The sequence below is a fragment of the Microtus pennsylvanicus genome, chromosome 21, assembly GCF_037038515.1.
Source record: "Microtus pennsylvanicus isolate mMicPen1 chromosome 21, mMicPen1.hap1, whole genome shotgun sequence".
NCBI classification, from domain to species: Eukaryota; Metazoa; Chordata; class Mammalia; order Rodentia; family Cricetidae; genus Microtus; species Microtus pennsylvanicus.
The window spans coordinates 19897584-19923634 of NC_134599.1; the positions used below are offsets into that span (position 1 = coordinate 19897584).

Here is a 26051-nt window from a genome sequence, read left to right on the forward strand (position 1 = left end):
GCAAACAGGCAAGGCTAAGATGCTCTTAAATGCTATAATCGGAAAAGAAAGTCATAGACGCAGCGTCAGCCATCTGAATGACTTAAATCTCGCTCTTTTCTGGAATATGAGGCAGTAAGACATGAAAGACTAAGCATGGAGAAACGGATGCTGAAAAAAAAAGCAGATTCTGCATTAGAGGGATGGGGCAGGCGAGCATTTATTAAACACCTTTGCTACATCCCAGACCTCTCAAGAAAACACAGGATTTAACTGTGAACGGGAGAACAGAACACTGTCCTCTTACTAAAAGTCACTTTATTCACACCCTTTGAGCTAGCTTAGGCAGGCTTTTCCTCCTTTCAGACACTTGTGCACACGGTTCTGGGGCGGCAGCGTTCTCTCAAGCTCACAAGTGCGAGGTGCGTGCAGGGAAGCGGGAGGAGGGGTACAGCGGGAGACCCCGGGCCAGCAGGGCATCACGGTGTCCTCGTCCAGTCCGGGGCGGGCACCTCAACGGTTCCACACTGACACGTTCGCGGGAAAGCGCGATTCCCTCGTAGAGGTCCGTAGAGCTAGAGCCGAATAACGGCAGAGGACCAGGCGTCAGCCCGGGGACCGGGCGGGGCGGGGCTACAGAGCCGGCCCCGCCCCCAGCTGTTCCCGCGCTCCGATTGGCTCCGGCGGCCGCGCGCTCCCGGCGGGGCAGCTGGCGGCTGGAAAGCGGGTGCTGCTCTGTGCGAGCGACCAGCGAGCAACCGTCTGAGGCTGCGGGCTGAAGCGGAGGCCGCTCGCTCTTCGCCGGTCTGCGCAGGTACCTTCGCCCTCGCTGGGCGGGCGGCCTTGGTGACGAGTCCCGAGTGTCGGCAGCGCCGGTGCCCTCCGCTCTCTCCCACAGTCCGGCGTGAGGAGGCCCCTCAGCCCTCAGCGGCGCATCGGGGCGGTCTCGCGGCCTCGAGGCTCCCCGCACCTACTCCCCCCCCCCCCCCAGCTCTGAGGGCCGGGACGCGAGTGAGCCTCCCGGAGGCGGAGACCGGAGGGAACCCGTGGAGGGACCGGGTCGCCCGGCAGGTTGGGCTGCACGGTGGGGCTGAGGGGATGCGAGTCCTGCCGCTTGATCCCGTGTCCCACGCACCCACCCAGAGTCGCATCGCAGTGTTGAGTTCTGAGCTGCCCTGTGTCATCGCGACACCCCAGATGTAGGAAAATTTCTCCGCCTGCCTATCCCCAGTCGCCAGGGATTGGATTTTCATACAGAAAAACGATTTCTATTTTATGATTCTGTCGCCAGATGCCCTTTATCCTACGCCGAGAGAGAACTTTCTTCAGATGCCTACAAAGTTCAGGTGTATTTACAAAAAACAAACAAACAAAACCCCAAACCTCCCAAACTCAGACATGGTCTTTATGAATTCTGCTAAGACTTTTCAAATGTCGCTAGAATGCATGCAGGCGAATTGAAGGATTCTTACCTTATGTTGTGAGACTTTGCCTTGAGTGACGCAAACCAACGTCTACTAACCCAAGATAGGGAGCTGATGGCACAAAAGTAGGGGTTCCGCCCGAGTCCAGGTTGAGAAGCATGGATGAATCAAGCTGCATCCCCGAAGAGCCCACCCCGGCGGGGGGGGGGGGGGCTGATGTCTGGGAAAGCTGTACAGGCGATCGGTTTCCTCCCGCCGCAGTCCTGCTCCGGAACCGCGGGTCGGGGCTGGTATCTGTGAACCCGAGTCTTGGGCAGCTTCCCTCTAGGATGGAATGTGTCTGTTTGGAGACGTGGCTACACAATACCCATTGGCCATAGTTTCTTATCCCCCCCCCCAACACACACACTCCCTCTTTCTCTAGAGAAATGCCCATATTTTAATTAGCCTTTGATTCTTTTCCTCTGAGCAAAGAGCTAAGCCAAAGAGATCCCGCAAAGTGGAATTTTACACACGCTGTGGCATAGACAGCTTCTGTCCTTACGTTCTTGCTCCACGACTTTCCTTCAGTCTTTCTTAACTTCAGTGAATTTGGGAATTTCAGACGTTCCCCTTTCCTGTTTTCACAAGTCTTAGATGAAATAGTCTGATACTCGATGTTTGCTTTTTCTTATTTTCCATTGGTTTCAATATAAAAATAATTATTTGAAAGTCACCACTGAGTCAAACTTAACTCATGAAAAATGGGCCACAATATTCTGTATTCTGGTATGTTTTACCACTGAACCTAGCCCTGCCCCCAACTCCATTGGCGAATCCTAATGATTGCTTAGTTTTTTTTCCAGAAGACAGATGAAGGAAGCAAAACAAAAGGCAAGAAATTATTGTAGAACTAATTATAATTTCTTCTGTTTAATTTTTGTTGTTGGCTGATTGATTCTCTTTGTTTACTTTTGAGATAGAGTCCAGGTTCCTATCAGACTAAAGACATAGCTGTAGCTACAAGTGTTTTTCTCCGTTCCTATCCTCTGCCTACTGTTTCTTTCTCTGTCTCTGTCTCTCTCTCTCTCTCCCTCCTTCCCTCCCTCCTCCCTCTTCCCCTCTCTCTTTCCCTCCCTCCCTCCTTCTCCTTCTCCCCTTCCCTCCTTTTTATTTACACACACACACCCCATTATTTTGCCTGCATGTGTGTCTGTACATCACACGCTTTCCTGGTGCCCTCAGAGACCAGAAGAAGGCACTGAATTCCCTGGAGCTGGAGTTAGATGATTGTGTGCCCCTGTGAGTGCCAAACAGTGAGTATTCTTAACTGCTGAGCCATCTCTCCAGCCCCCTCTGCCTACTTCTTTATCATCTAACCCTACACTGTAGCCACTAGCCACATGTGACCATAAACACTTATTTGGCTGGGTGCAACAGAAAACTTTTTTTACTTCATTTAATTATAAAATGGAAGGAGTGTAAAATATTCTCTCATACACTACTTCATTTTTATAGGACTACATTTTGAGTTATTTAGTAATTAACATAAAATTGAGATATGTATAAAGTATCAAAAATGTATCAGGGCTGGAGAGATGGATCAGAGGTTAAAAGCACTGCTCTTCCAGTAGGTCTCGGGTTCAATTCCTAGCACCCACGTGGCAGCTTGAAACTGCCTGTAACTCCAGTTTCAGGGGATCTGACACCTTCACACAGACACACTTACAGGCAAAACATGAGTGCGCATGAAATAAAAATGTTTTTTTTAATGTACCAGACTTAAAAGATTTTGGATATAAAATATTTTATTAATTTTATATTGATTAGATGTTAAAATTACATGTTTGATCTATTTGGCTTTATTAAAATTAACTTTGTTTTTAGCACTGAGGCTTGAGCTCTGCTCTCACACATGCTAGGCAAGTAGTCCCCCCTCCCACTGAGCTATAGCCCAGCCCTTATATATTCTCTCTCTCTCTCTCTCTCTCTCTCTCTCTCTCTCTCTCTCTCTCTCTCTCTCTCTCTCTCTCTCTCTCTCTCTCTCTCTCTCTCTCTCTCTCTCTCTCTCTCTCTCTCTCTCTCTCTCTCTCTCCCTCTGTCTTTGTTTCGCGAGACGGGGTTTCTCTGTAGCTTTGGAGACTGCCCTAGCACTAGCTCTGTAGACCAGGCTGGCCTCGAACTCACAGAGATCCGCCTGCCTCTTCCTCCCAAGTGCTGGGATTAAAGGCGTGTGCCACCACTGCCCTGGCCATGTTTTCTTTTTAAATATAGCTTAAAAATATAAAACTGTGTATGTGACTCACGGGTTGGGCAGTATTGGTAGTATCCAGCTAGTTTGGGTGTAGTAGCTTCACCTTCAGCAGTAGAGATTCTGAGAGCAGGAAGGAATCTGTACATAACTTGTTGAATGCCAAGGGAAGTGTGCCTGCTTAGTCACTATGAGTCAGGGATTCAGAGGTTTGCATTAGGATCCTGAAGTTGTTCCAGCTTGATCTGCTTAGTGATTTCTAGGCCAGCTAAGAAGTACGTAGTGAGACCCTGTCTCAACAAAAACCACACACACACATTAGTGAAAATCATACAAAGCACATGTGTCATTTATTTGCTAAAACTGTTCAGAAAATACCAATAATTGCTTATTGAATATGGAAACTTTGTGGCCAAGGAAGACCTACCAGGAAAAATGAACACTATAAAAAGAAAATAAGCAAGTTTCAGATTTGATTTTGAGTTCCAGAATAACCAAGGGAAAATGAACAAGAAGAAGTATGCCATTACCCAAGGAGGCATAGCATTTCTGAGCACTGTAAGAACAATTTCTAATATGACTTGGTATTACAGATAACATTTTAATGGCAAGATCAACATTTTATATGATTACATATGGTAGTATCCAGATAGTTTTATATAGAAATGAATGGATGTGATCAATAATTTTTTATTTTTATTTTTGTAGGAATCTCGGGAAGCCACAATGCGGCACAATCAGATGTGTTGTGAGACACCACCTACTGTCACTGTTCATGTAAAATCAGGTTCTAATCGGTCACATCAAACTAAAAAGCCTATCAATCTGAAGCGTCCTATTTTCAAAGATAGTTGGCAAGCATCTGAAAAAAATGCACATAACAACAAATCTAAGCGGCCCAAAGGACCCTGTCTAATTATACAACGTCAGGAAATGACTGCTTTCTTTAAATTATTTGGTAGGTGTAAGACATTTTAATAGTGTAAAGTACTGAAGAATCCTAGTGTAAATCTCTTTTGTCAGGTTTTTACAATGTAGTGTTTATACCAGTCAAGAAAAGGAGCCCTGGTTTTGCAGTCACAAGGTAGACAATAGAATAAGAGATAGTGTAGATGTTTCCTGATAAGGACTCAGATCACAGCACAGTCTAATAGTGGTGCACAGCGGACCCTCCTTGACTATAGAGGAAGTCTATATGCTTGCCTGCACACTTGGTAAGATGCAAAGAATGTCAGAGCTAAAAGATGAGCTAAATATATAAGGAATGTAAAAAGAAGTTATAAAGTTTTCTCCAATCAGAATCTAGAATGTTAACACGATCCCATTGCTCCTTAGTAAGAAGAGAGCAAACCTTTCTTTACGCTCTCTCTTACTTCTTACCACCTTTGTGTTAGAAAGGGTCCCATGTACGCCTAGGCTAGTCTTAAACTTTTTATGTACTTAAGGATAACCTTGTGTTTTTAGTCCTGCCCTCACCTACCAAATGCTCAGATTAGAGGCAAGCAAAATACCTGTTTTGTTGGTCATCTCCACTCCTTACCCCACAAGGTTTTTGAGTACTCTTAATTGGTCATAAGAAAACACCTGATTCCACCATTTTAGGTAACTTATGAAATAGAAACAAAATTAAAAGAACAAATTAATTCCAGAAAATAAAGTTATTCTTAGAAGTTTCCAAATATCAATTACAAGAATGCAATTCATAACATACAAAATGAAGGAAAAGAACCTTTTGCTTTGTTATTAAAACAAAGGTGATTTTCCTAGATTAAATTCTGATAGTTTTCAACATATTTTGAGATTATCTATTTTAATGCTTTCAAATCAAAACAAGGTTTTTTTTTAAATTTACTTTTTGGATGTTGCTTTTTGTTGTGTTTTTGTTTTGAGACAGAGTCTTGTCAAGTAACTCTGGCTGGCTTGGAGTAGAACTTGAATTCACAGAGACTTGCCTGCCTCTGTTTTCCAAGTGCTGGGATCAAAGGATTGCACCACCACTCTGTGGTAGATATTATTCTTCAAAATTTTGTTGATCTTTTTATTCTAAAAATTGGTTTTCTCAAAATTAAATGTTAATTATAAATCCAAGTAAAACTTGAAGTTATTTATATAGACATATTTATATTTTTATTTGAGTAATAAGTAGACTAGAGAGGAAATAGGGGAAAGGGTCCAAAATGAAAAATACCCAAATGAATAATACCCAAAATGAAAAAATGTGAAAGTAATTGGGAAAAGTGATACACTTAGAACAATATTAAGCTATTATTTATTAGGAGATGAATTATCTTACTTCAGATTCCATTTCTGTCTCTTACAATGTACTCTGCAAAAGAAGAAAGAGCTGGAGTTTCCCAACATGCTGTTGGATGCTCAAAAATGAAACATTATTCACTTTTAAAGTTGAATATATATATATATATATATATATATATATATATATATATATATATATTAAGGCAAATCAGATGGGAAATGATAGTCATTGCAATAATAAATTTACTTTTAAAACTGACAACTAAACCTTAGTAACCATTTTTGCTTAATTTCCAAGCATCACTTTATAATGTCCCAATACAGAAAGTATCTCTTCAAAAGGAAACATTTTAAAGAAAATAAGTCATAGTTACCTTTTGTTGTAGATGACGACTTAATTCAAGATTTCTTGTGGATGGATTGCTGTTGTAAAATTGCAGACAAGGTAAACTGGAAACAGTATAATCATAAGCTATTGTTGTGTTACTAGATCATTAAAATTTTTGATACCCAATAAGAATTTTCTCCTTCATTATGTTTAGAAAAATAGCCTATGTCTTTCCTTCAGAGCAGAATCCTTTGGTCATATTTATTGTGTGTAACAGTGACAACATGTGTGCCGTAGCCATTATGTTGAGGTCAGAAGACAATTTACAGAGTTGTTTCTCTTCTTCCACCATGACAGCATGTGCCTTTACCCACTGATCCATTCCACTGGCTCCCAAAGCAGAATTTTTAAACTTAATTTTTACCAAATCTATTTGGAAACAATACTCAATACTTTGGTGGCAGGGTTCAGGGTAGGGAGTGGGGGTGGAGGGCAAGGATACATTCTCTCTCATTCCAGCCCAGCCTGACCTCAAACTCGTAAATTCACAATCACCTTTCCTCAGCCTCCTAAGACATGTATAACTGTGGTCAGCTAGATTCAATTCATTTGGTTAGAATTACTACTTTTTTTTTTAAAAAAAAAGTAGACCAAGAAGAAGAATTACTATCTTTAATTGGTATGGAGAAAAGTTCTTGAGACTCCATTAAGGCAATCTTCTATAAGTTTGAATATTTTATAAGTAATTCAGACCAAAAGTTTCAATTATCCTTTTAATCAATTTATTACTATAATTCAAGAGGTATTAAATTGCTGTATATAATTTCTAATAGCGTAAATAGCCTCTTATTCCATGATGGCTTTCTTACTGCTGGGTAACAGTAAGAAATGATGAGTGACTGTCACATACTTTGAAAAACACTAGACAAGTGAAAATTGAGAAATATTCTATAGAGCAAATGGCTTGTGGGGTGGAAAAATGGCTTAGTAGTTAGTAGAGCACTAGATGCTCTTCCAGAGGATCCAGAGGTTTCTTCTACCCACATCTGGGTGCTTGCAACTACTGTAACTCCAGCTCTGGGCGGGTGCATGAATGCACACACACACACACACACACACACACACACACACACACACACACGCATACACACATTCCAACGTGACACAATTAAAAGTATCTTTAAAATAATGGATCAGTCTCTTTTGGGTTAGTGTACAAAGAAATCAGTTTCATTGTGATATTATCATATGTGTGTATCATTTATTATACTTTTTTTTCCTGAGACATGGGCTTAACTATGTAACACTAGCTGTCCTAAAACTTCCTTTGTAGACTTGAACTCAAAGATTAAAGGCATGTACCCAGATGCCCATATACTTTATTCTTATTCATATCTCTCATTCCCCACCCCTTAGTTTAACATGTTCTTCAGTTAGATATCATATTCTATAAACTGTTTAGTTTATTAGGAACAACAATGGTTTATGCTCTTTTATGGATACGTTTCAATATTTGTTTCTATACTTTTGAGTAAGCTGAAAGTTGCCATTTTACTTTTGTAAATACCAATTTAGACTGAGCAGTCATATATTAAGTTCAGTAACAGTTAAAATATAAATCAATAAATAAGGAAAAGTATAGAAGATTAGTTTATGATTTAAGTCTAAGCATTGAAATGAAGGTCTTTGTTTCATACTAAATTGCCAAAGATGAAAAAGTTTTCGAAGTTTTTTTTTTGTTTTTTTGTTTTTTTTAATTTGGGAGGCTGGAGAAATGGTTGAGTGGGTTAAGAGGACTTCCTGTTCTTTCAGAGGACCTGAGTTCAGTTTCCAGCACCGGTACTGATTGTAGCTCCAGCTCCAGGTGATCTGCTGACTTCTGGTCTTTTCAGGCATCTGCACTCATATGCACACAAGCACACACACACACACACACACACACAATTAAAAGCTAAAATATTTTTTAAAATAAAATTAATTTTGGAAAGTTTTTTTTTTTAGAAACTTTATGTGTTTGGGTGATCAGTTTGTTTGTATGTCTGTTCACCATTTGCATGCTTTGAGGGTCAGAAAATAGTGTCCGATCCCCAAGATCTGGAGTTACAGACAGTTGTGAGTCTCCGTATGGGTGCTAAGAATCAAACTCCGGGTCCTCTGGAAGAATAGACAGCGCTGTTAATGGCTGAGGCATCTCTGCAGCCTCTGGAAACTAATTTAGAAAAACTAAAGCACACATAGCTTAAAGACCTTCCGTGTGGCTCTTAAAAGTACAGCCATCATCAACGTGGCCATTCTTCTTTCTTTTAACCCTTCTTCCTAGGAATGTAAACTATTTTGAGGTAAATCTGAGGCATGCTAACTTTTTTTGTTGTTATTGTTTTTTGAGACAGTGTTTCTCTGTGTAGCCCTGGCTGTCCTGGAACTCACTGAGATCTGCCTGCCTCTGTCTCACAAGTACTAGGATTACAGGTGCCGACACCACTGCCTGGCACATGCTAACATTTTATCACAAACATTTGATGTGAGGTTGCCAGGATACATACATACTACACCAACTGCTAAAGGTGCTTGATGCCAATCCTGAGTTGATACCGGGATTCACATGGTGGAAGAGAGAATGGAATGGGCTTCCGTCATTTGTTCTCTGATTGCCTCATCTGGATGGTGGCCTGACACATGACACACACTGATAAATAAATAAATAAATAAATAAATAAATAAATAAATAAATAAATAAATAAATAAATAAATATGTGTGTGTGTGTGTGTAAAAATAAAATATGTCTCCAAAAATGTAATCTTTAAAACAATCGCAGTTTCAGTTTTCAAATAAACTAATATACCCAAATCCTATAGTTGTGGTAAACGGTATAGTTTAGGTGCTTTAATGCTGGTGGACAGCAGGGGGCAGTGTTTAAAAAGTAACTAACCCAGAACACTTGACATTATTTCAGGAATCCTTTACTTAGAAATTAAGGGAACCCTTGGAATTATCTTCTTGTACAATGCCCTTACTAGATAATAAATAAGTATGAAAGATAAAAATTCGTATTTTAACTTGTTTCAAATTTAAATCATTAGATCTTGGCATACTTTCTAATAGGATAATTGTGTGTATTTGTGATATTGCATTTAAAATGTGTTTTCTCAATGAAACTAAGCCTTGCTATTCTAATTTTTGAAGTTATTTAGAAGTTATCCTTACATATTATTTTTTAGAGTAACTATTGGTGAATCTAGGTGAAAGATGTTTGGTTACTCATTGAACTATTTCAACTTCTCTATAAGATTGAAATTTAAGTTAGAAAAAAATGGAATTTTAATTTTAGAATGCATCAGCTATAATAAGATTTGGAAATACACTTAGCTAAATATAATAAATCATCAGTAACTCTCACATATTCAAGCGGATTAATTACAGGAGAAAAAAATAAGTGCTCAGGTGATTGCATAAAGATTAATAATGCCTTAAAGTTTAGTTTACTATTTTATAGCAGTTGTATTACAGAAAGCAAACCATTAATATTAATTTCTAACTTTTCCTTATAGTATCTTTTGGCTATGACCTTTGTTTATTTCAAGAGAGCTAAATTTACTATAAATGAGCATACCAGGATAAATTTCTTTATTGCTCTGTAAGTATGCTTTCTACTTAAATGAATTTTATTGGTTATTTACAATATATGTGATTTATAATTTAAAGCAGAAACATTAAATTTTTATGGATATTGTTAATAGGCTTTCTTGTGTATGAAAATTGCATATATTTTACTTTAGTAGGATAGTTTTATGATCTTTTCCCTCTCTTACACTACATGCTGGAGATTTATTGTTCACTACCCCACTTCAGGTTGTATTGTGTTTTCTACATTTTTCACAGTGCTCTTATAGAAATTTTGTCAATTCTCTTTCTCTCCCATCCCCCACTGGTTTGTTGTTGTTGTTGTTGCTTTGTGGTTGTGGTTTTTGGTTTTGTGGGGTTTTTATTTTTGAGACAGGGTTTCTTTTTGCAACAGCTCTGACTGTCCTGGAGCTCACGCTATAGATAAGGCTGGCCTGGAACTCAAGAGATCCACCTGCTTCTCTCTTCCAAGTTTGTTAAAGGCATGCATGCATCACCACTGTCCAGTGTGGATATGTTCCTTGTAAGTCTATATCTAAAAGATAGGAATTATTCATTTTTAATACTTTTGTGTTCACTGATGGTCTCATCAAACACTGAATATTGTTTATTCTCCAGATTTTCTGGTGATAGCACATTAATTAATGATAGCCTTGTTATCTGTTAAGTTGTTTTAATGATGTGGTTTTCCAATTCATAGGTCGTAATTTAGTAAGGAAAAGTACAATTTCAGGGCTGGGGATATAACTTAATGGTGGAATATTTGTCTGGTATGCACAAAACCCTGGCGTCAGGCCTCAGCAGTGCTTTAGAATAAAGGGAAAAGGTTAAATTTAAGAATACATCTTGGGGAGCGGGGGGGGGATACATCTTGGGTTGGGTGGTGGTGGTGTATGCCTTTAATCCCAGCACTTGGGAGGCAGAGGCAGGTGGATCTCCAAGAGTTTGAGGAAGGGAGTTCTAGGATAGCCAGGACTTACACAGAGAAACCCTGTCTCGAAAAACCATTAAAAAAAAGAAGAAAAAAAAAAGAATTCATTTTGGTTCCAGGACAGTCAGGGCTGTTACACAGAAAAACTCTGACTCAAAACAAACAAATAAAAAAAATACATAATATATTTTGAAAGTTGTGGTGTTCAAGGAAGTAGCGTGGTTTCCCTGGTATGCAGGATGCCCTGGTTTCAATTACTAGTAAACCTCCCCCACAGCAAAAAGAAAAAAAAAAGACAAAGACTTTTACCTTCTCCATGGATACAGCAATGCAGCTGGAATGTACATGAATAATTTTAAGTGTTAAAGTAGGAACTGTATACTGAGCCATTTCAGTATTGGGGGCTGGAGAAATTAGCTCAGTGATTTAAGCACAACCACCTGTAACTCCAGTTCCAAGGAGCCTGACACTCTCTTCTGGCCTCTGGGCATTAGCACACACATGGCTCACATAGGCAGGCAAAACACTGAAACACATAGAAACAAATCTGAAAAAAAGACATAGGCATGCCACAATAGCTCTCAGCACCGAGGAAGAAGTTTGTGCTCAAAGTCTGTTTAGAATCAGAGTTTTTTAAAGAAATCAAACCAGAGGAGCATTATCTATGCATGAATTAGAGGGACATTTCCCGAATGTAGGAAAATGTGATGGTTGCTAAACTGGAAGAATTTAATAGTAATAGCTAACACTGAGTATTATTTGTCAGCTGCCACAGCTTATATATTTATACATTTAGTTTTATTACGAAATGTATTCTTTCTGTTGTTATTTGTTTTTTTTTCCAGACAGGATTTCCCTGGATGTCCTAGAATTCACTTTGTAGACCAGGCTGGCCTCTGCCTCTGAGTTAAATGAAATGCATTTCGTATTCCTTATGTGGAAACAGAATTTAGGAAGATAAAGTACTTTACAAGATCACAGAAGTTAGTAAGGAAGCCAGGTGTTGTAGTACACACCTATATTCCCAACATTTAGGAAGCTAAGGCTGGAGAATCATGAGTTTGAGAGCAGCCTGACCTCAAGAAAAAAACAAACAAAAGGAGCAGGGTTGCTGAGGTGCAAATTCATGTATGTATGATATTTCCAAGAGCCAGAGTCAGCCTTGACACTGTTAAATTGCAATTTATGTGTTTCAATATTTTATTTTCATATAATATTATACATATTCTGTAGTTTTCTTCATCTGACAATTAAAGATAAACCAAAAATGACTTTAGTGCAAATCTAGGTAAAGGTCTGAAACTGAATGTTTCTCTTGTTTTGTGGTAATAACCATTAGAGGGCAATTAGCTTTTACTATGTAGTAATCTTTAAGATTGCACTGAAGATTGTATTATATTTGAAGTAGCGTGAATTATAATTTCCATCTGTGTCTGATCATGTTTTCTGTAAGCTAATTCAATATTTCTTTTTCATTAAGCATGTTTTGTTAGCCAGTTTTAAAGCTTGTATTTTGTATGTAGTCATGTAATGTTTCCCTATTATAGTCTTGTAACACCCTGAATTTCATTTTCTTTTCTTATTTTTTAAAGATGTATTTATGTATTATGAATACAGTGTTCACCCTGCATGTATGCATCCAGGCCAGAAGAGGGCACCAGATCTCATGGTTGTGAGCCACCAGGTGGTTGCTGGGAATTGAACTCAGGACCTCTGGAAGAACAGCCAGTGCTTGTAAAAATAAGCCATCTCTCCAGCCCTCTTTTCTTATCTTTTAAAATCTTTTGAGATAAGGTATTTGTAGCCTAGGCGGGCCCCAAACTCCCTGTGTAGCCAAGGATTTTCCTTTCTTTGCCTTTCAAATGCTGAGATCGCAGGTGCCGGGAACTGAAGCCAGGTCCTCTGTAAGAGCCTCTCCAGCTCCTAGACAGTTGTTTTTATATTCTATCTTGACTTTGGGATTTGCTTCTCATGATGTTTTGTTTCCTTGTGTGTTTTGTAATGTTTTTGTTGTTAAAGCCTGTGGAGCTTGCATTGCTTCTGATATGAAATCTGCCCCATCCTTAACTTTATTCCTGTATTAATTTCTTGTGCCCCTTCCTTTCTTTCTTCCTTCCTTCCTTCCTTCCTTCCTTCCTTCCTTCCTTCCTTCCTTCCTTCCTTCCTTCCTTCCTTCCTTTTTTACCAGGGTCTCATGTAGTCCAGGCTGGACTCATACTACATAGCTGAGGATAGTTTTGGATTCTTGATTCTTCTGTCTCAACCTCTCAAGTACTAGGATTACAGATGTGTGACAACATTCTACTTTAATGTGTCTCTTTTTGTCTGTTTTTAAGTTTTTATCATTGCTTTTGAACAGCTTGGTTAGGATGTACCATGGTATAACTTTTTTGTGATTTCTTGTTTCTTATTCATTACATTTGTTTGTATATTTGTAGGTTTTCTGTTTTGTTTTGGGTGTTTTTTGTTTCGTTTTTATTGGAGAGATATTTTGTTGTTGGTTTGTGAGGAGTTGTTGTTTCCTTTTTTGCTTTTTTTTTGGTTTTTTCGAGACAGGGTTTCTCTGTGGCTTTGGAGCCTGTCCTGGAACTAGCTCTGTAGACCAGGCTGGTCTTGAACTCACTGAGATCCGCCTGCCTCTGCCTCCCTAGTGCTGGGATTAAAGGCGTGCGCCACCATCGCCTGGCTCCTTTTTTGCTTTTTCAAGACAGGGTTTTTGTGTATGTGTGTGTGTAGCTCTGACTGTTCTGGTGCATTGTAGACCAGGCTGGCCTTGTACTCAGAGATCCACCTGCCTCTGCCTTCTGAGTGTTGGAATTAAAGGCATGTACCATCATTGCCTGGCTGCATGTTTATAATTTTTGTCAAATTTTTATAAAGGGTCTCCTATAGTCCAGGTTGGACTCAAACTTTCTCTATAGCTAAGGATATCCTTGAACTTCTGATCTTTCTGCATCTACCTCTCAAGGGCTGTAATTATAGGTATGTGCCACATACCTATTTATGCAGTGCTGGGGACCAAGTTCAGAGGCTCCTGCATGCTGTGTGAACATTGTAACAGCTTACATTTCTAGCCCCATTTTCTTCAAACTTTGGGAAAATTCATCTATTTCATCAATAGTTTGTGTCTACCTGCCATTTTTCAGATCCCAAGTTTACTTTGAATTCACTTCTTGAAGTTTTCACACATTTTAACTAATGTTCTATTTCTGACTTTTAATTTTTATCTTTATATTCCAGGTTGGGTAGATTCTATTACTGTACCTTTAATTGACAAATCTCTTCTCCAGTACTCAATCTTCCATTAATCTAGTTCAGTGCTTTTCATCCTACACAATGTGGATTTCATCTTTAGAAGTACAGTTTCATGCACCTCCTTTTTGAGCATATAGAATAGTTATAGTTGTTTTGTGCCCCGGCTTGACTTGAGAAGGTGTGCCTTCTTATAGTTTGCAACCAGGGCTGGCTCTCCTCTCGCCTGTAGCTATGCCCTACTGGGTCACTTATATGCTTCGATAGAGCTTTGACAAATAAGGCAGGGTTGAGAACGAGACAGAGATGATATGACCCATAAGCCCCAAATACCTATAGTACAGATACAGTTTGTATAACTAACTGGCATGGTGGCACACACCTTTTATTCCAGCATTTGGGAAGCAGAGGCAAGCAGATCTCTGTGAGTTCGAGGCCAGCCTGGCCTCCATAGAGAGACCATTTGTTGCTGGATAGATGTGGCCCTGCACTCACACATACCAGGGCCAAAGAGGAGGCAAATATGGTCTTAGATTCCAGAGGGTAAGTGGGAACCAAAAAGAAAAAAAAAGAATAATTACAGTTGTTTTGATGTCCTTTTATGTATCAGTTTACTTTTGGATTGGTTTTGATTAGTCAGTTTTTCTCTTTATCATGATTTTTGTTTTTCTGCTTCTTTGTATGTCTGCTTCCCCTCAAGTATATGGCAAAATACCGACTTCCAAATGTGTGTGAAGGAGCTGTCTGAAGATAGCCTAAAGAAAGATAGCCCAAAGAGTGGCTCACAGTCGTTCATCTAGAACAATAAGCATAGCTGTTCTCAGGCAGGCAGACACCACAGTCCCTGGAGTAGTAAGGGGATCCTCTAGAAAGTCCTGTCTGGGGTCAGCTGATTAGCTCCAGACTGAACATGCCACAGATTCACCTTAGAAGTCAGAAAAACTTCAGACTGCATCCCAGAACAAAGGTCAAAATTTATAGGAATACAGAAAGACCTAGAAGATGCAACAATTATATCACTATTTTTATTATGTACTTTAGATATGAATACCCTTCATGTGTTGATAAGTCATTTGTATTTCCTTTTTTTGTTGTTGTTTTGTTTTCTGTTGTTATTGCCCTTATCCATTTCCTTCTTGGGTTGTTGATCCTCTTTGTTAGGTACCTGGCTAATACAGTTGAAGAAGATGAAGAGGAAGCCAAGTATGAAATTTTTCCATGGGCTTTAGGGAAAAACTGGAGAAAACTGTTCCCTAATTTCTTAAAGTTAAGGGACCAGCTCTGGGACAGGATTGACTATAGGGCTATTGTGAGCAGGCGGTGCTGTGAAGAGGTAAGGATTTGAGAACACCTTTTATTTATAATCTTTGTTTACCTAATTATCTTTGGTTTATTTTGCTTCCTTATTTGGGATAGAATCCAGAAAGTAACCCAGCCTGGCTTGGAATTCATAGTCCTATTTTGTCCTCTTCAGTTTTAGAATACAAGTATATAGTGCCAGTCTGCCCACCCCACTTTGGTTTTTAATGCTCTTTCTCTCTCTGTCTTTATACATGTACAGAGATCATTAACCTCAGTCACTATTATGAATGTACGAGTATATTCTGTTTCTGTATGAATTTTATCAGATATTAAAATTTGTCATTTCCATTTTTTAGAGCAAACTACTTCTATACTGTTCTTATTGTAGTGTTCCCTTCCTGTCTAAAAGATCACCACTATGCCAGCAAGGGGTTTGTGAACATATTAAAGAATCTTATTCAAGATTATTATAAAATTAGGAAACTAGAGCTGAATAATAATTTCCGCTAAAGTATATGATCGTTTTCAACATTGAGGCCAACAGTGTGGTGTATGCGGGGAGGAGGCAGAAATCCTTAATAAATAAATAAATTAAAAAAAATAGAAAAAAAAATTATACCTCTTTTCACAAAGAATATATTTTTTATTTTAAAAATTTTTTTTAATTTTTTATTGATAAAAGGAGGATAAAGAAAAGAGAAAAAAAAAGCAAATTTCCCCCTCCTCCCACTAGCCTCCCATTTCCCTCCCCCTCCTCCTACTCTTCTCCCCCTCCTCCCACTCTTCTCCCCCTCCTCCCACCCCTCTCCCCTTCCCCCCACTCCTCTCCCCCTCCCTTTCCAGTCCAAAGAGCAGTCAGGGTTCCCTGCCCTGTGGTAAGTCCTAGGTCCTCCCCCCTCCATCCATATCTAGGAAGGTGAACATCCAGACTGGCTAGGCTCCCACCAAGCCAGCACATTGCGTAGGATCAAAACCGCGTGCCAATGTCCTTGGCATCTCATCAGCCCTCATTGTTCGCCATGTTCTGAGAGTCCAGTTTTATCCCATGCTTTTTCTGGTAACAGTCCAGCTGGCCTTGGTGAGCTCCCAGTAGATCATCTCCACTGTCTCAGTGGGTGGGTGCACTCCTCGTGGTCCCGACATCTTTGCTCATGTTCTCACTCTTTCTGCTCCTCATTGGGACCTTGGGAGCTCAGTCCAGTGCTCCAGTGTGGGTCTCTGTCTCTATCTCCATCCATCGCCAGATGCGAGTTCTAGGATGATATGCAATATATTCGTCAGTATTGCTCTAGGGTAAGGTCATTTCAGGTTCCCTATCCTCAGCTGCCCAGGGAACTAACTGGGGACCTCAGCTTGGGCACCTGGGAGCCCCTCTAGGGTCAAGTCTCCTGCCCACCCTAAAGTGGGTCCCTTAACTAAGAATTGTGGTTCCGTGCTCCCCTATCCAACCTTCCTTTATCCCGATCCTCCTGTTTCCCCAAGTCCCCCCTCCTTAAATTTAATTTGAGACAGGGTCTCTCTCTATATAGCTCTGTCTGTCCTGGAAAATTCTATGCATCACCATGCTTAGCATATTGTTTTCTTAATGTTGTATTTTAGTAAGATAAATTATTTTATTTATAAATAAGGTTTCTTCCTGTTTTTTTTTTGACACATGGTTTCTCTGTGTAACAGCCCTGACTGTCCTGGAATTTGATTTATAGACCAGGCTGGGATCACAGGCATGTACCACCACTGCCCAACCCTGTACATATGCAAGAATTCAGAAATAAAAGAGGACAGGAAATAACAGAAAGATTATATAGCAGGCTAAGACTCTACAAGGTTAAATTCAATGGGAAAGATGAAAAGTTACATATATGAGGCCTCTAAAATTAATTCATTGTCATTCAAACTGAACTGAATCCAGTTATAAGGTATGGAAAGAATCCTGTAGCTTATTTTTATGTCTCTGTTCCTTGCATGTATTTTTTATGTCTCTACTTGGGTCAAGTGGATAAACAGTAAACGCTGTGGTCCGTTCCTATAATCTCAGGACTCAGGAGGCTAAAGCAGGAGGATCTCAAATTCAATGTCAACCTGGACTGTATAGTGAGACCCTGACTCAAAAAAAGGAATAAATGGCAATCTGCATAGCTGTTTGCCTTGAGAGTGACAGAAGGCCATATTTGAACATTATAATTTTCCACGTATATACTACTCTGCTTTTATTCTGTTCTTTTCCATTCTCTTTGAAACTATTATATAAAACCTTTCCTCTGTCTAACAGAGCTGTGTCATTGCCTCCTGATAGCCTTGTGTTGCCAAAACATAGGACAGATTTTAGGTTTTAGTCCTCAACTTAGCAGCAGTGTTTGGCACACTTACTTCTCTGATGTACTGTGTTCATGTGGTTTTCCGAGTCAGTTCCCTTTCTCTCATCAGCCTTATTAAGGTGCCCCAGAGCTCAGTCCTGGGACTTATTCTTGCCTCCACTGGAATTAACTTAGTAAATGATCTTGTTTATTCTTAAGCCATTAGCTCAGAACTGGAGAGATAGCTCAGCAGTTAGAACCACTTCCTCATCATCCAGAAGACCAGAGTTCAGTTCTGGCACCCATATCTGGCAGCTCACAACCACCTGCAGCTCTGACTCCTAGGAATCTGACACACTCTTCTGGTGCCAAAGGCATGTGCATGTGTAGATACACATACAAATTAAGATATTTTCTAGGAGACTTTAACATAAAGATCTAAAGGTCATGTGTAATGACTTCCCACTGTTCTCTCTGTGGTATCTAGCTGCCATATAAACACAATGGTGATTTAGAAGATTCATCTATATCTTATTATCTTGGGAACTAAGAAGTATAACTATTCTTTCCATTTCTCAGGTTAAAAAGTGTGGTTAAATTATGACCTGTCTTTCTGTTACCTCTGTTAAAAAAACATGTATTCCCCTTTTAGGTAATATTGAGATTTGTAATTTGTTTCTCTTTTCTTTTTTCCTTCCTTGCTTCCTTCCTTCTTTGCTTGCTTGCTTGCTTGCTTCCTTTCTTTCCTTTTTTTTTTTTTTTTGGCTCTTTCTGCATAGCCCTGGCTGTTCTGGAACTTAACTTATAGACCAGGCTGGCCTTGACCTCACAGCAATCTGCCTGTCTTTATCTCCTTAATGCTGGTATTAAAGGTATGCACACCATACCCAGCCCCTTTTTCTTTTAAAAACTACATTTTCGGAACTATTATCTATAACCATATTAACTGCATTGCGTTTTGTAACTGTTGGCTTTTTCTCACTTTAGTTCAACTTCCCTTTTGGGCCCAATTTAAATGTGAATTACTTTTTTATTTTAATTTTTAGACTTATTTTATGCATACATATTTTTCATCTGCATGTGTATTTTTGTACCAAATGAGTGCCTGGTGCCCGTATCAGAAGAGAGCATTAAATTCTCTGCAACTGAGATACAGATAGTTATAAGCTACCATGTGCTGCTAGGCATCCAGCCTAGGTCCCCTGCATGAGCAACAACTTCTCTTAATAGCTGAACCATCTCTCCATCTCCCCCCTTTTGTGTTCAGCTCCCTTACACACTTGTTTGAAGAAAGGTGGACCGTAATTATATGCAAATAAAATATGCTCTGTATTACAAATACACACGTGTACACATACACACACACGGCTTTTCCAGAAAAAATTAAGACTATTTCCCTACTGACTCTGATCTTGGCTTCTTACTTTCTTGCCTTTTTAGACATAGTTCCTTTAAAGTGAAATTAATTTACACTGATGATGGCTTAATTTCTAGACTGGTTCACATATCAGGGTAGCTGCCTATCCACTGAGAGATTCCATCCCAGCACCTTTCATGTATCATAAAGGGTGACAGTTGACTGGGGAGAAAGCTTTTCTTTATGCTGCTTTATGTACTCTGGTGTTGTTGCTACAGTATCATCATAGCTAATGTCTGATAGCTACTGCTTGGTTTCAGATTTGTAATTTAGGGAGCAATAGTATTGGACAGAATAATACAATGATGGTATGCAAAAGAGACCCTCTATTGGAACTGCTGGAAAGAGCTAAACTTGCTATAGTTTAGGAACTAGATAGAAGTACTATGGAAGTGAAGCTAGTGTTAGAATGTTACAAAATTATAGTTGTCATGACTTAGTAATAAATTGGCTAGAGCATATTTGGGAAAGCAAATCATTGGTTTCAGATCTGTATAACAGGAAGAATGTTGGATTCTCTAATGTAATAAGAAAGGAAAGAGAATCAAACTGGTTTATTGAAAAGGTAAGGAATTTGGTATTTAAACATAGGAATTTAGGGTAATAACTGAGTAAAAAGAAGCTAAGGAGAATCACCACATAGAAATGATGCTTAAAGCTTAGAAAAATTCTAATTGTATAGGTCTTTTATCTTCTTGGTTAAGTTTATTCCAAGGTTTTTCTAAATTATTTATTTCATGTACATTGGTGTTTTGCCTGTATGTATGTCTGTGTGAGGGTTTCAGGTCTTCTGGAACTGGAGTTATAGACAGTTCTGAGCTGCTGGGAATTGAACCTAGTTCCTCTAGAAGAACAGTCACTACTCTTAACCACTAAGCCATCTCTCCAGCCCCTCCAAGGTTTGTTTGTTTTGAGGAAGTTGTGAATAAGATTGTCTTTCTGGTTTCTTGCTCAACATGTTTGTTATTGGTATATAGGAAGACTACTGATTTTTCTATATATACTGCCAAATTGCTGAAAGTGTTTATCAGCTCTAAGGGTTTTCTGGTGGAATCTTGGGATTGTGGACTGTATGTAGGAAACTAGATCATCTAAAAATAAGGATACTTTGACTTCTTTTCATACTTTTATCTTTTTTACTTTCGTTTCTTGTCTTACTATTCTGTAGACATCAAAAACACCAATACCACATTTTTCTCTATTTTGTGCATCTTACATTTTTATAGAGATGTATCAAACCATATATGTACAGCTGACATGACATAACACCACTATGACTATGCTGAGCATAGTGGTGCGCAACTTTAGTGCCAGTACATGGGAGGCAGAGGCAGGTGGATTTCTGTGACTCTGAGGCCGTCAGTCTACATAAAGAGACACTGTCTCAAATAATAACTAATAATAAGTTAAATGGGTTTTAAAAAGAAAGTAAAAGCAGCAAAAGAATAAAGGAAACTAAAAGGGAGGGTAAGGCACAAAAGAGTGAGGGCAGCAAGATGTGGGGAATATGCTTTAAAGTACATTACATCCTCGCATGAAAATGGCATCATGTCACCCAGTGTAAAAAACTTATGTTAAATGTCGTAAAGATTCAAGGCGAAAACAACCCTCACAGTCTTTGAGAGCCTATCAGTCATGGCTCTCATCGCCACACGTGAATTACCTCTCAGCTAGGAAGTAGCAGATAGGGGACCAATGAAGCACAGAGAGGGTGCCTAGCTTCTCCGAGGACACACAGGTAGGGGACCAATGAAGCACAGAGAGGGTGCCTAGCTTCTCTGAGGACACACAGATCAAAAGTCATACTAGGACAAAAGAAGAGAATATTCTAGACATGAAAAAGTGCTGAGGACAAGACATTCACTAAAAACAAAAGAAATAAACTGGGTGGTGGTGGCGCACACTTTTAATCCCAGCATTGAGAGGCAGAGGCAGGCGGATCTCTGTGAGTTTGAGGCCAGCCTGGTCTACAGAGCGAATTCCAGGATAGCTCCAACACTACACAGAGAAACCCTGTCTCGAAAAAAAGAAAGAAAGAAAGAATGAATGAATGAATGAATGAATGAAAGAAAGAGAGAAAGAAAGAAAGGAAAGAAAGAAGGAAAGAGATTCTTGGGGAGTCTCGTTCAGTAGTATGTCTGTTTAATTTGCATGAAGCACTGGGTTCAATCCCCAAAAAATACAATTGTAATAGTTATCTAATATTCTACTTCCTCACCTTAGGAAGTTTTGTACAATTAACATTCTCATTTGCTTCTAGTTTTCTTTTATGTATGGAACTTTATTAATAGTTTTAGTTGAAAACTTAAAGGAAGGATATAGCAGTATATACCTGTAAACCCATCACTTAGAAGGTGGACAAGGAGACCAGAAATCCAAGAATAAGGTCATCCTTAGCCATATGTGTGTTCAAAGCCATCCTGAGTTATATGAATCATAGTTTCTGTCCTTCCCATCTTCATGGGTGTATATATTTTATATGTATTTATTTTATAGATTGATTACATTTTATCTATATATGTGTATATAGATACACACATAAAATTTAAGAAACTTACATAGAGATTTGTGAGGTGGCTCAGTGGTACAGCACTTGCTTGGTAAAGCCACACCACCACCATGAGTAAACTAATCTAGTAATATTTTATTTTCCTAGCAAGAGTTCTTATCAAACAAAATTATACACCTTATATATACACCCCTAGAACTGAGCTCCTCCGCTGCTGCCTTCCCTTGTCCTTCCTAGGCCCCCAATATAGCTCTGAAATTTTAGAAATTTTAGAACATTTTAGAAAAATCACTAGGTTAAGCCACTACTGTTGCCTCTCTGGCTCTCATTTTAGTATTATTCTAATTCTCACTTACTGTGGGTCATTGATAACTGAAGCTAAAGGTTTTGAATTAAAACTCATTGATGTTTTGAATTTCATGAAGTCGGCATAGTAATCTTTTCCTTATTTCAATGTCTTAAATGGCTATCACTTTCCAGCTGCTTACTATGTGGTAAAGATTTTACATATATAATATTGAATCTCAAAACAATCTTCGGGGTAGTTAGCACTCCCATTTTTATCAATGAAGTAAGTGAACCTCAGAGAGGTTAAATAACTTGCTCCGTAGCATACAGTCAGCAATTGGTAGAGCCAGGTCAAGAAAGTCTACAACTAAATAAAGTTCATGCTTTATTTAATAAACCTATGACAATGCCTGATAGGTCTTTTTAAATAATTTATTTTTATTTTATTTGCATTGGTGTTTTGTCTGCATGTATGTCAGTGTCAAATCTTGGAGTTACAGACAGTTGTGAGCTGCCGTGTGGGTACTGGGAATTGAACTCAAGTCCTCTGGAAGACTGGCCAATGCTCTTAACCACTGAGCCATCTCTCCAGCTCTGATGGTGAGGCCTTAAGTGCTTTATAAAATGCATTCTTTCCTCACCACAACCTTCTAAAAATACACTCTTGCTGTTATCGCTGTGTAACAAATAAGGAAACTAAGGAACAAAGAAATTAATTTATGTTTTTATTTTTAATACCACAACCTTTGATATAACTGCAAATATTTAAAAATTAGCCTAACAAACATAGGAGCCTAATTTTTTAACCTAACACACTCAAAAGTTAAGAATTATGTAATGTTTTAGATGAACTGCATTATCTTTCATATACTTATAAATAATTAGAATTTTAAAAATAAATGTCCTAGCCGGTATCTAATTATTGACAGATACATACACCTTTTCCTGACACTCAGGAGGCACAAACTGGCAGATCTCTAAGTTTGAGGACAGCCAGGGCTATATAGAGAGACTCTGTCTCAAAAAACCGATTAAATAAATAAATATCAACTTAAAAGGTTTCTTCATTTTTTAAAAATATTTATTTATTTATTATGTATATATACATTCTGCCTCCATGTATGCCTGCAGGCCAAAAGAGGGCACCAGATATCATTACAGATGGTTGTGAGCCACCATGTGATTGCTGGGAATTGAACTCGGGACCTCTGGAAGAGCAGCCAGTGCTCTTAACCACTGAGCCATATCTCCAGCCCAAGGTTTCTTCATTTTTATAATCTTCTTGAATTAATTTAGATCCTTGCCAGTTATAATATTAAAGATCCAAGAAGCCACTCTTCAGAAATGCCGCTGTAGAAACTCTAAACTTGGTAACCTAAGTGTTCTTATTGTTTGTTTTTTGATACAGGGTTTCTTTGCATAGCCTTTGCTGTCCTTTGCTCTGTAGACCAGGCTGGCCTCGAACTCACAGAGATCTGCCTGCCTCTGCCACCCAAGTGCTGGGATTCAAGGTGTAAGCCACCACCGCCTGGCTCGTCTTTTTTTCCTTTCTTTTGTTTTTTAATCTGTTTTAGAAAAAGATGTTCTTGAAGTACAATTTCTGTACTTTACTCAATTTTATGCTTTTATTAAATTCTAAAGTAACCATTTCACTATAGGTTATGGCCATTGCACCAACCCATTACATCTGGCAACGAGAGCGCTCTGTGCATCACAGTGGAGCTATTAGGAACTACAACAGAGATGAAGTTCATCTGCCCCGGGGTCCTAGTGCCACACCAGTAGACTGTTTACTGTGTGGTAAAAAAGGAAGATATATGAGATTGGGACTGTCTTCATCGTCATCTTCATCCAGTGACACAGTAGAGCTAATGGAAAAACACTCTCAGGAATTACACAATTCATTATCAGTGGACATGATAGGTGAACCTTCTCAAGCCAATAGCTATTCTCAAGGTATGCTTTAATGGTAAAATAAATTAAACCAATGCATGCTATTTATGTAGTCAGGGATGCAAACATTTCATAACTGAGTTAAATTAGTATTGACAATTTTCCCTCTTTGAGTTACCACTTTTTATTCTCTGTCTATACCTGTTTTGTGGTGGTGCGTAAACACTAAAAGGTTTGACATATATTAAGATGAAACTCGGTATTTTGTGAGGGTATTAGAGCTCCAAGTATTAGGACTTGAAGGGTTTCTATGAATTGTATGTTTTATTTAAAAATGATTTCAAGAAAATAAATTTACTTGTAATCCCCACCCAATTATTGGTTTCTTCTATATACTTTTCTATTTCTAACAAAAGTAGACTATATAAAGGCTAGCCTTTTATTGTTTAGTATATAAGTCATTTCCCCATGTCACTTAGTCTTATTGTGATATGTTATGCCTTAATATTTGTTGTGAGGAGGCCACTTGTTGGTTCCTGGCTGCTTGGCAGCTCAGACCCAAAATAATCACACAGAAACTATATTATTAGAACACTGCTTGGCCCATTAGCTCTAGCTTCTTATTGGCTAACACTTATATCTTAACTTAACCCATTTCTAGTAATCTGTGTATTGCCACATAGCTGTGGCTTACCAGGTAAAGTTTCTAGCATTGTCTGTCTCCAGAGGGGCTACATGGCTTCTCTCTGACTCTGCCTCCTTTCTCCCAGCATTCAGTTTAGTTTTCCCTGCCTAGCTCTGTTCCCCTATAGCTCTGCTATAGGTCCAAAGCAGTTCCTTTATTAATCAATGATATTCACAGCATACAGATGGGAATCCCACATCAAATTTATTTGCATATTTCATTTTTGTTGAGATCTAAAGCTTACTTAGAACAATGATATATCAACTAGAAAATATTAGCCAGAAATATATCATAACTTTCAAATTATTTTTTAAAGGTTTATTTATTGTGTATACAGTATTCTGCTTGGAAGCATGCCTTCAAGCCAGAAGAGGGCACCAGATTTCATTATAGATGGTTGTGAGCCACTATGTGGTTGCTGGGCATTGACTCAGGACCTTTAGAAGAGCAGGCAGTGCTCTTACCACTGAGCCATCTCTCCAGCCCCTCAAATTATTTTTATATGTAGCATTTCTCTGGCATTTCTTTTCTAGATTTGAAACAGTACTAGAATACTCTGTCATAGGATCCTGTTTCTCTCATTTGAAATATTTCTTGTTTTCCCTTCTATCCTGAAAATAAAAAAGACACACACAACCTCGGAATTTTACTGGTTTATTTTTACCATATTTCTATGAGAAGGACAATGACTACTGAAGCTTTTCTTTACTAAAGAGGAAACTAAACTCTAGTCCTTTGACAGTAGAGGTTGAACCTTAGTTCCTGTTTCTTTCTTTGGACACAGAATTTACTTAACAAATTTTATTGACAGTATAGTTTCTTGCTTTTCAACATCTCCAAGTACACTCATTATTGTCATACCCATATTTGACATTAAGTAGGGCTGATCAGTTATAAAGTAAGAATTGATCATCCCTGTCCTATCTTCCAGGGCTCTTTTACTTTTACATTCTTTGATCCTCAGAATAGGTAAGGTTTATTGGATACTTAAATGTCCCAGGCAATACAGAAAACCCCTAACATTCATAATGCACTACCACTGGGGGTTAAGTATTGTTATCTCCACTTGGCAAATAAGGAAAACCGAGACTTCTGTTAATTTGCCTAAGATTGGTAGAGTAATATTTGAAACCCCAGTCACCTGAATTCCTACCTAGTATGCTCTATGGGCCTTTGATGAAATCTTGCTTTTAGCAGTGAAAATAAGCTGGTGGCAGAAGCCTTTAAGAAGATTGCTAAAGCAGAGGTGGAAATATCAAGAACCAAGTTCCTTCTGAAATGCTTGTGGAGTGAGTTGGGAGCAAATTCTAATAATTTGAACAGGTATCTACAGAAAGCAGAAGAGGAACTGCTGTGTTTTCAGACCAGTCCTGTAGATCTCACTGGAGCATACTCTGTACTCAAGGCCTTGACAGTCCCACTAGGAGACTGGAGCGAGGCGGGAAGAAAGGCACGCTGCCAGTCACTGCCTTGAAAAAGCTGGAGGCAGGGGACATGCCAGTGGGTAAAGACTGCTAGCTGATGACCTGAGAAAGAGAGAGAGAGTAAATGTAATCTTTAAATTTTTAAAACAAGTCTTTGAGACATTATGGACGAAACAAGGCAGGGAGTTGTGGAAGGATTGTGCTTTCACCTTATTTG

At 38.9% G+C, this 26051-nt stretch overlaps 1 protein-coding gene across 2 annotated transcripts in view; it reads left to right on the forward strand.

Moving 5' to 3' along the window:
• The first annotated feature begins 4347 nt into the window (after positions 1-4347).
• The window catches only part of Spdya (speedy/RINGO cell cycle regulator family member A), a 29004-nt gene continuing 7300 nt past the window's right edge, over positions 4348-26051 (forward strand). For both annotated transcript variants that reach the window (XM_075955237.1, XM_075955238.1), the window contains exons 1-5: positions 4348-4591; positions 6276-6334; positions 9767-9852; positions 15184-15355; positions 23491-23788. In XM_075955237.1, the coding sequence (XP_075811352.1) occupies positions 4360-4591; positions 6276-6334; positions 9767-9852; positions 15184-15355; positions 23491-23788 (847 nt within the window). In that variant the 5' untranslated portion in view covers positions 4348-4359. The remainder of the gene's footprint in view (positions 4592-6275; positions 6335-9766; positions 9853-15183; positions 15356-23490; positions 23789-26051) is intronic.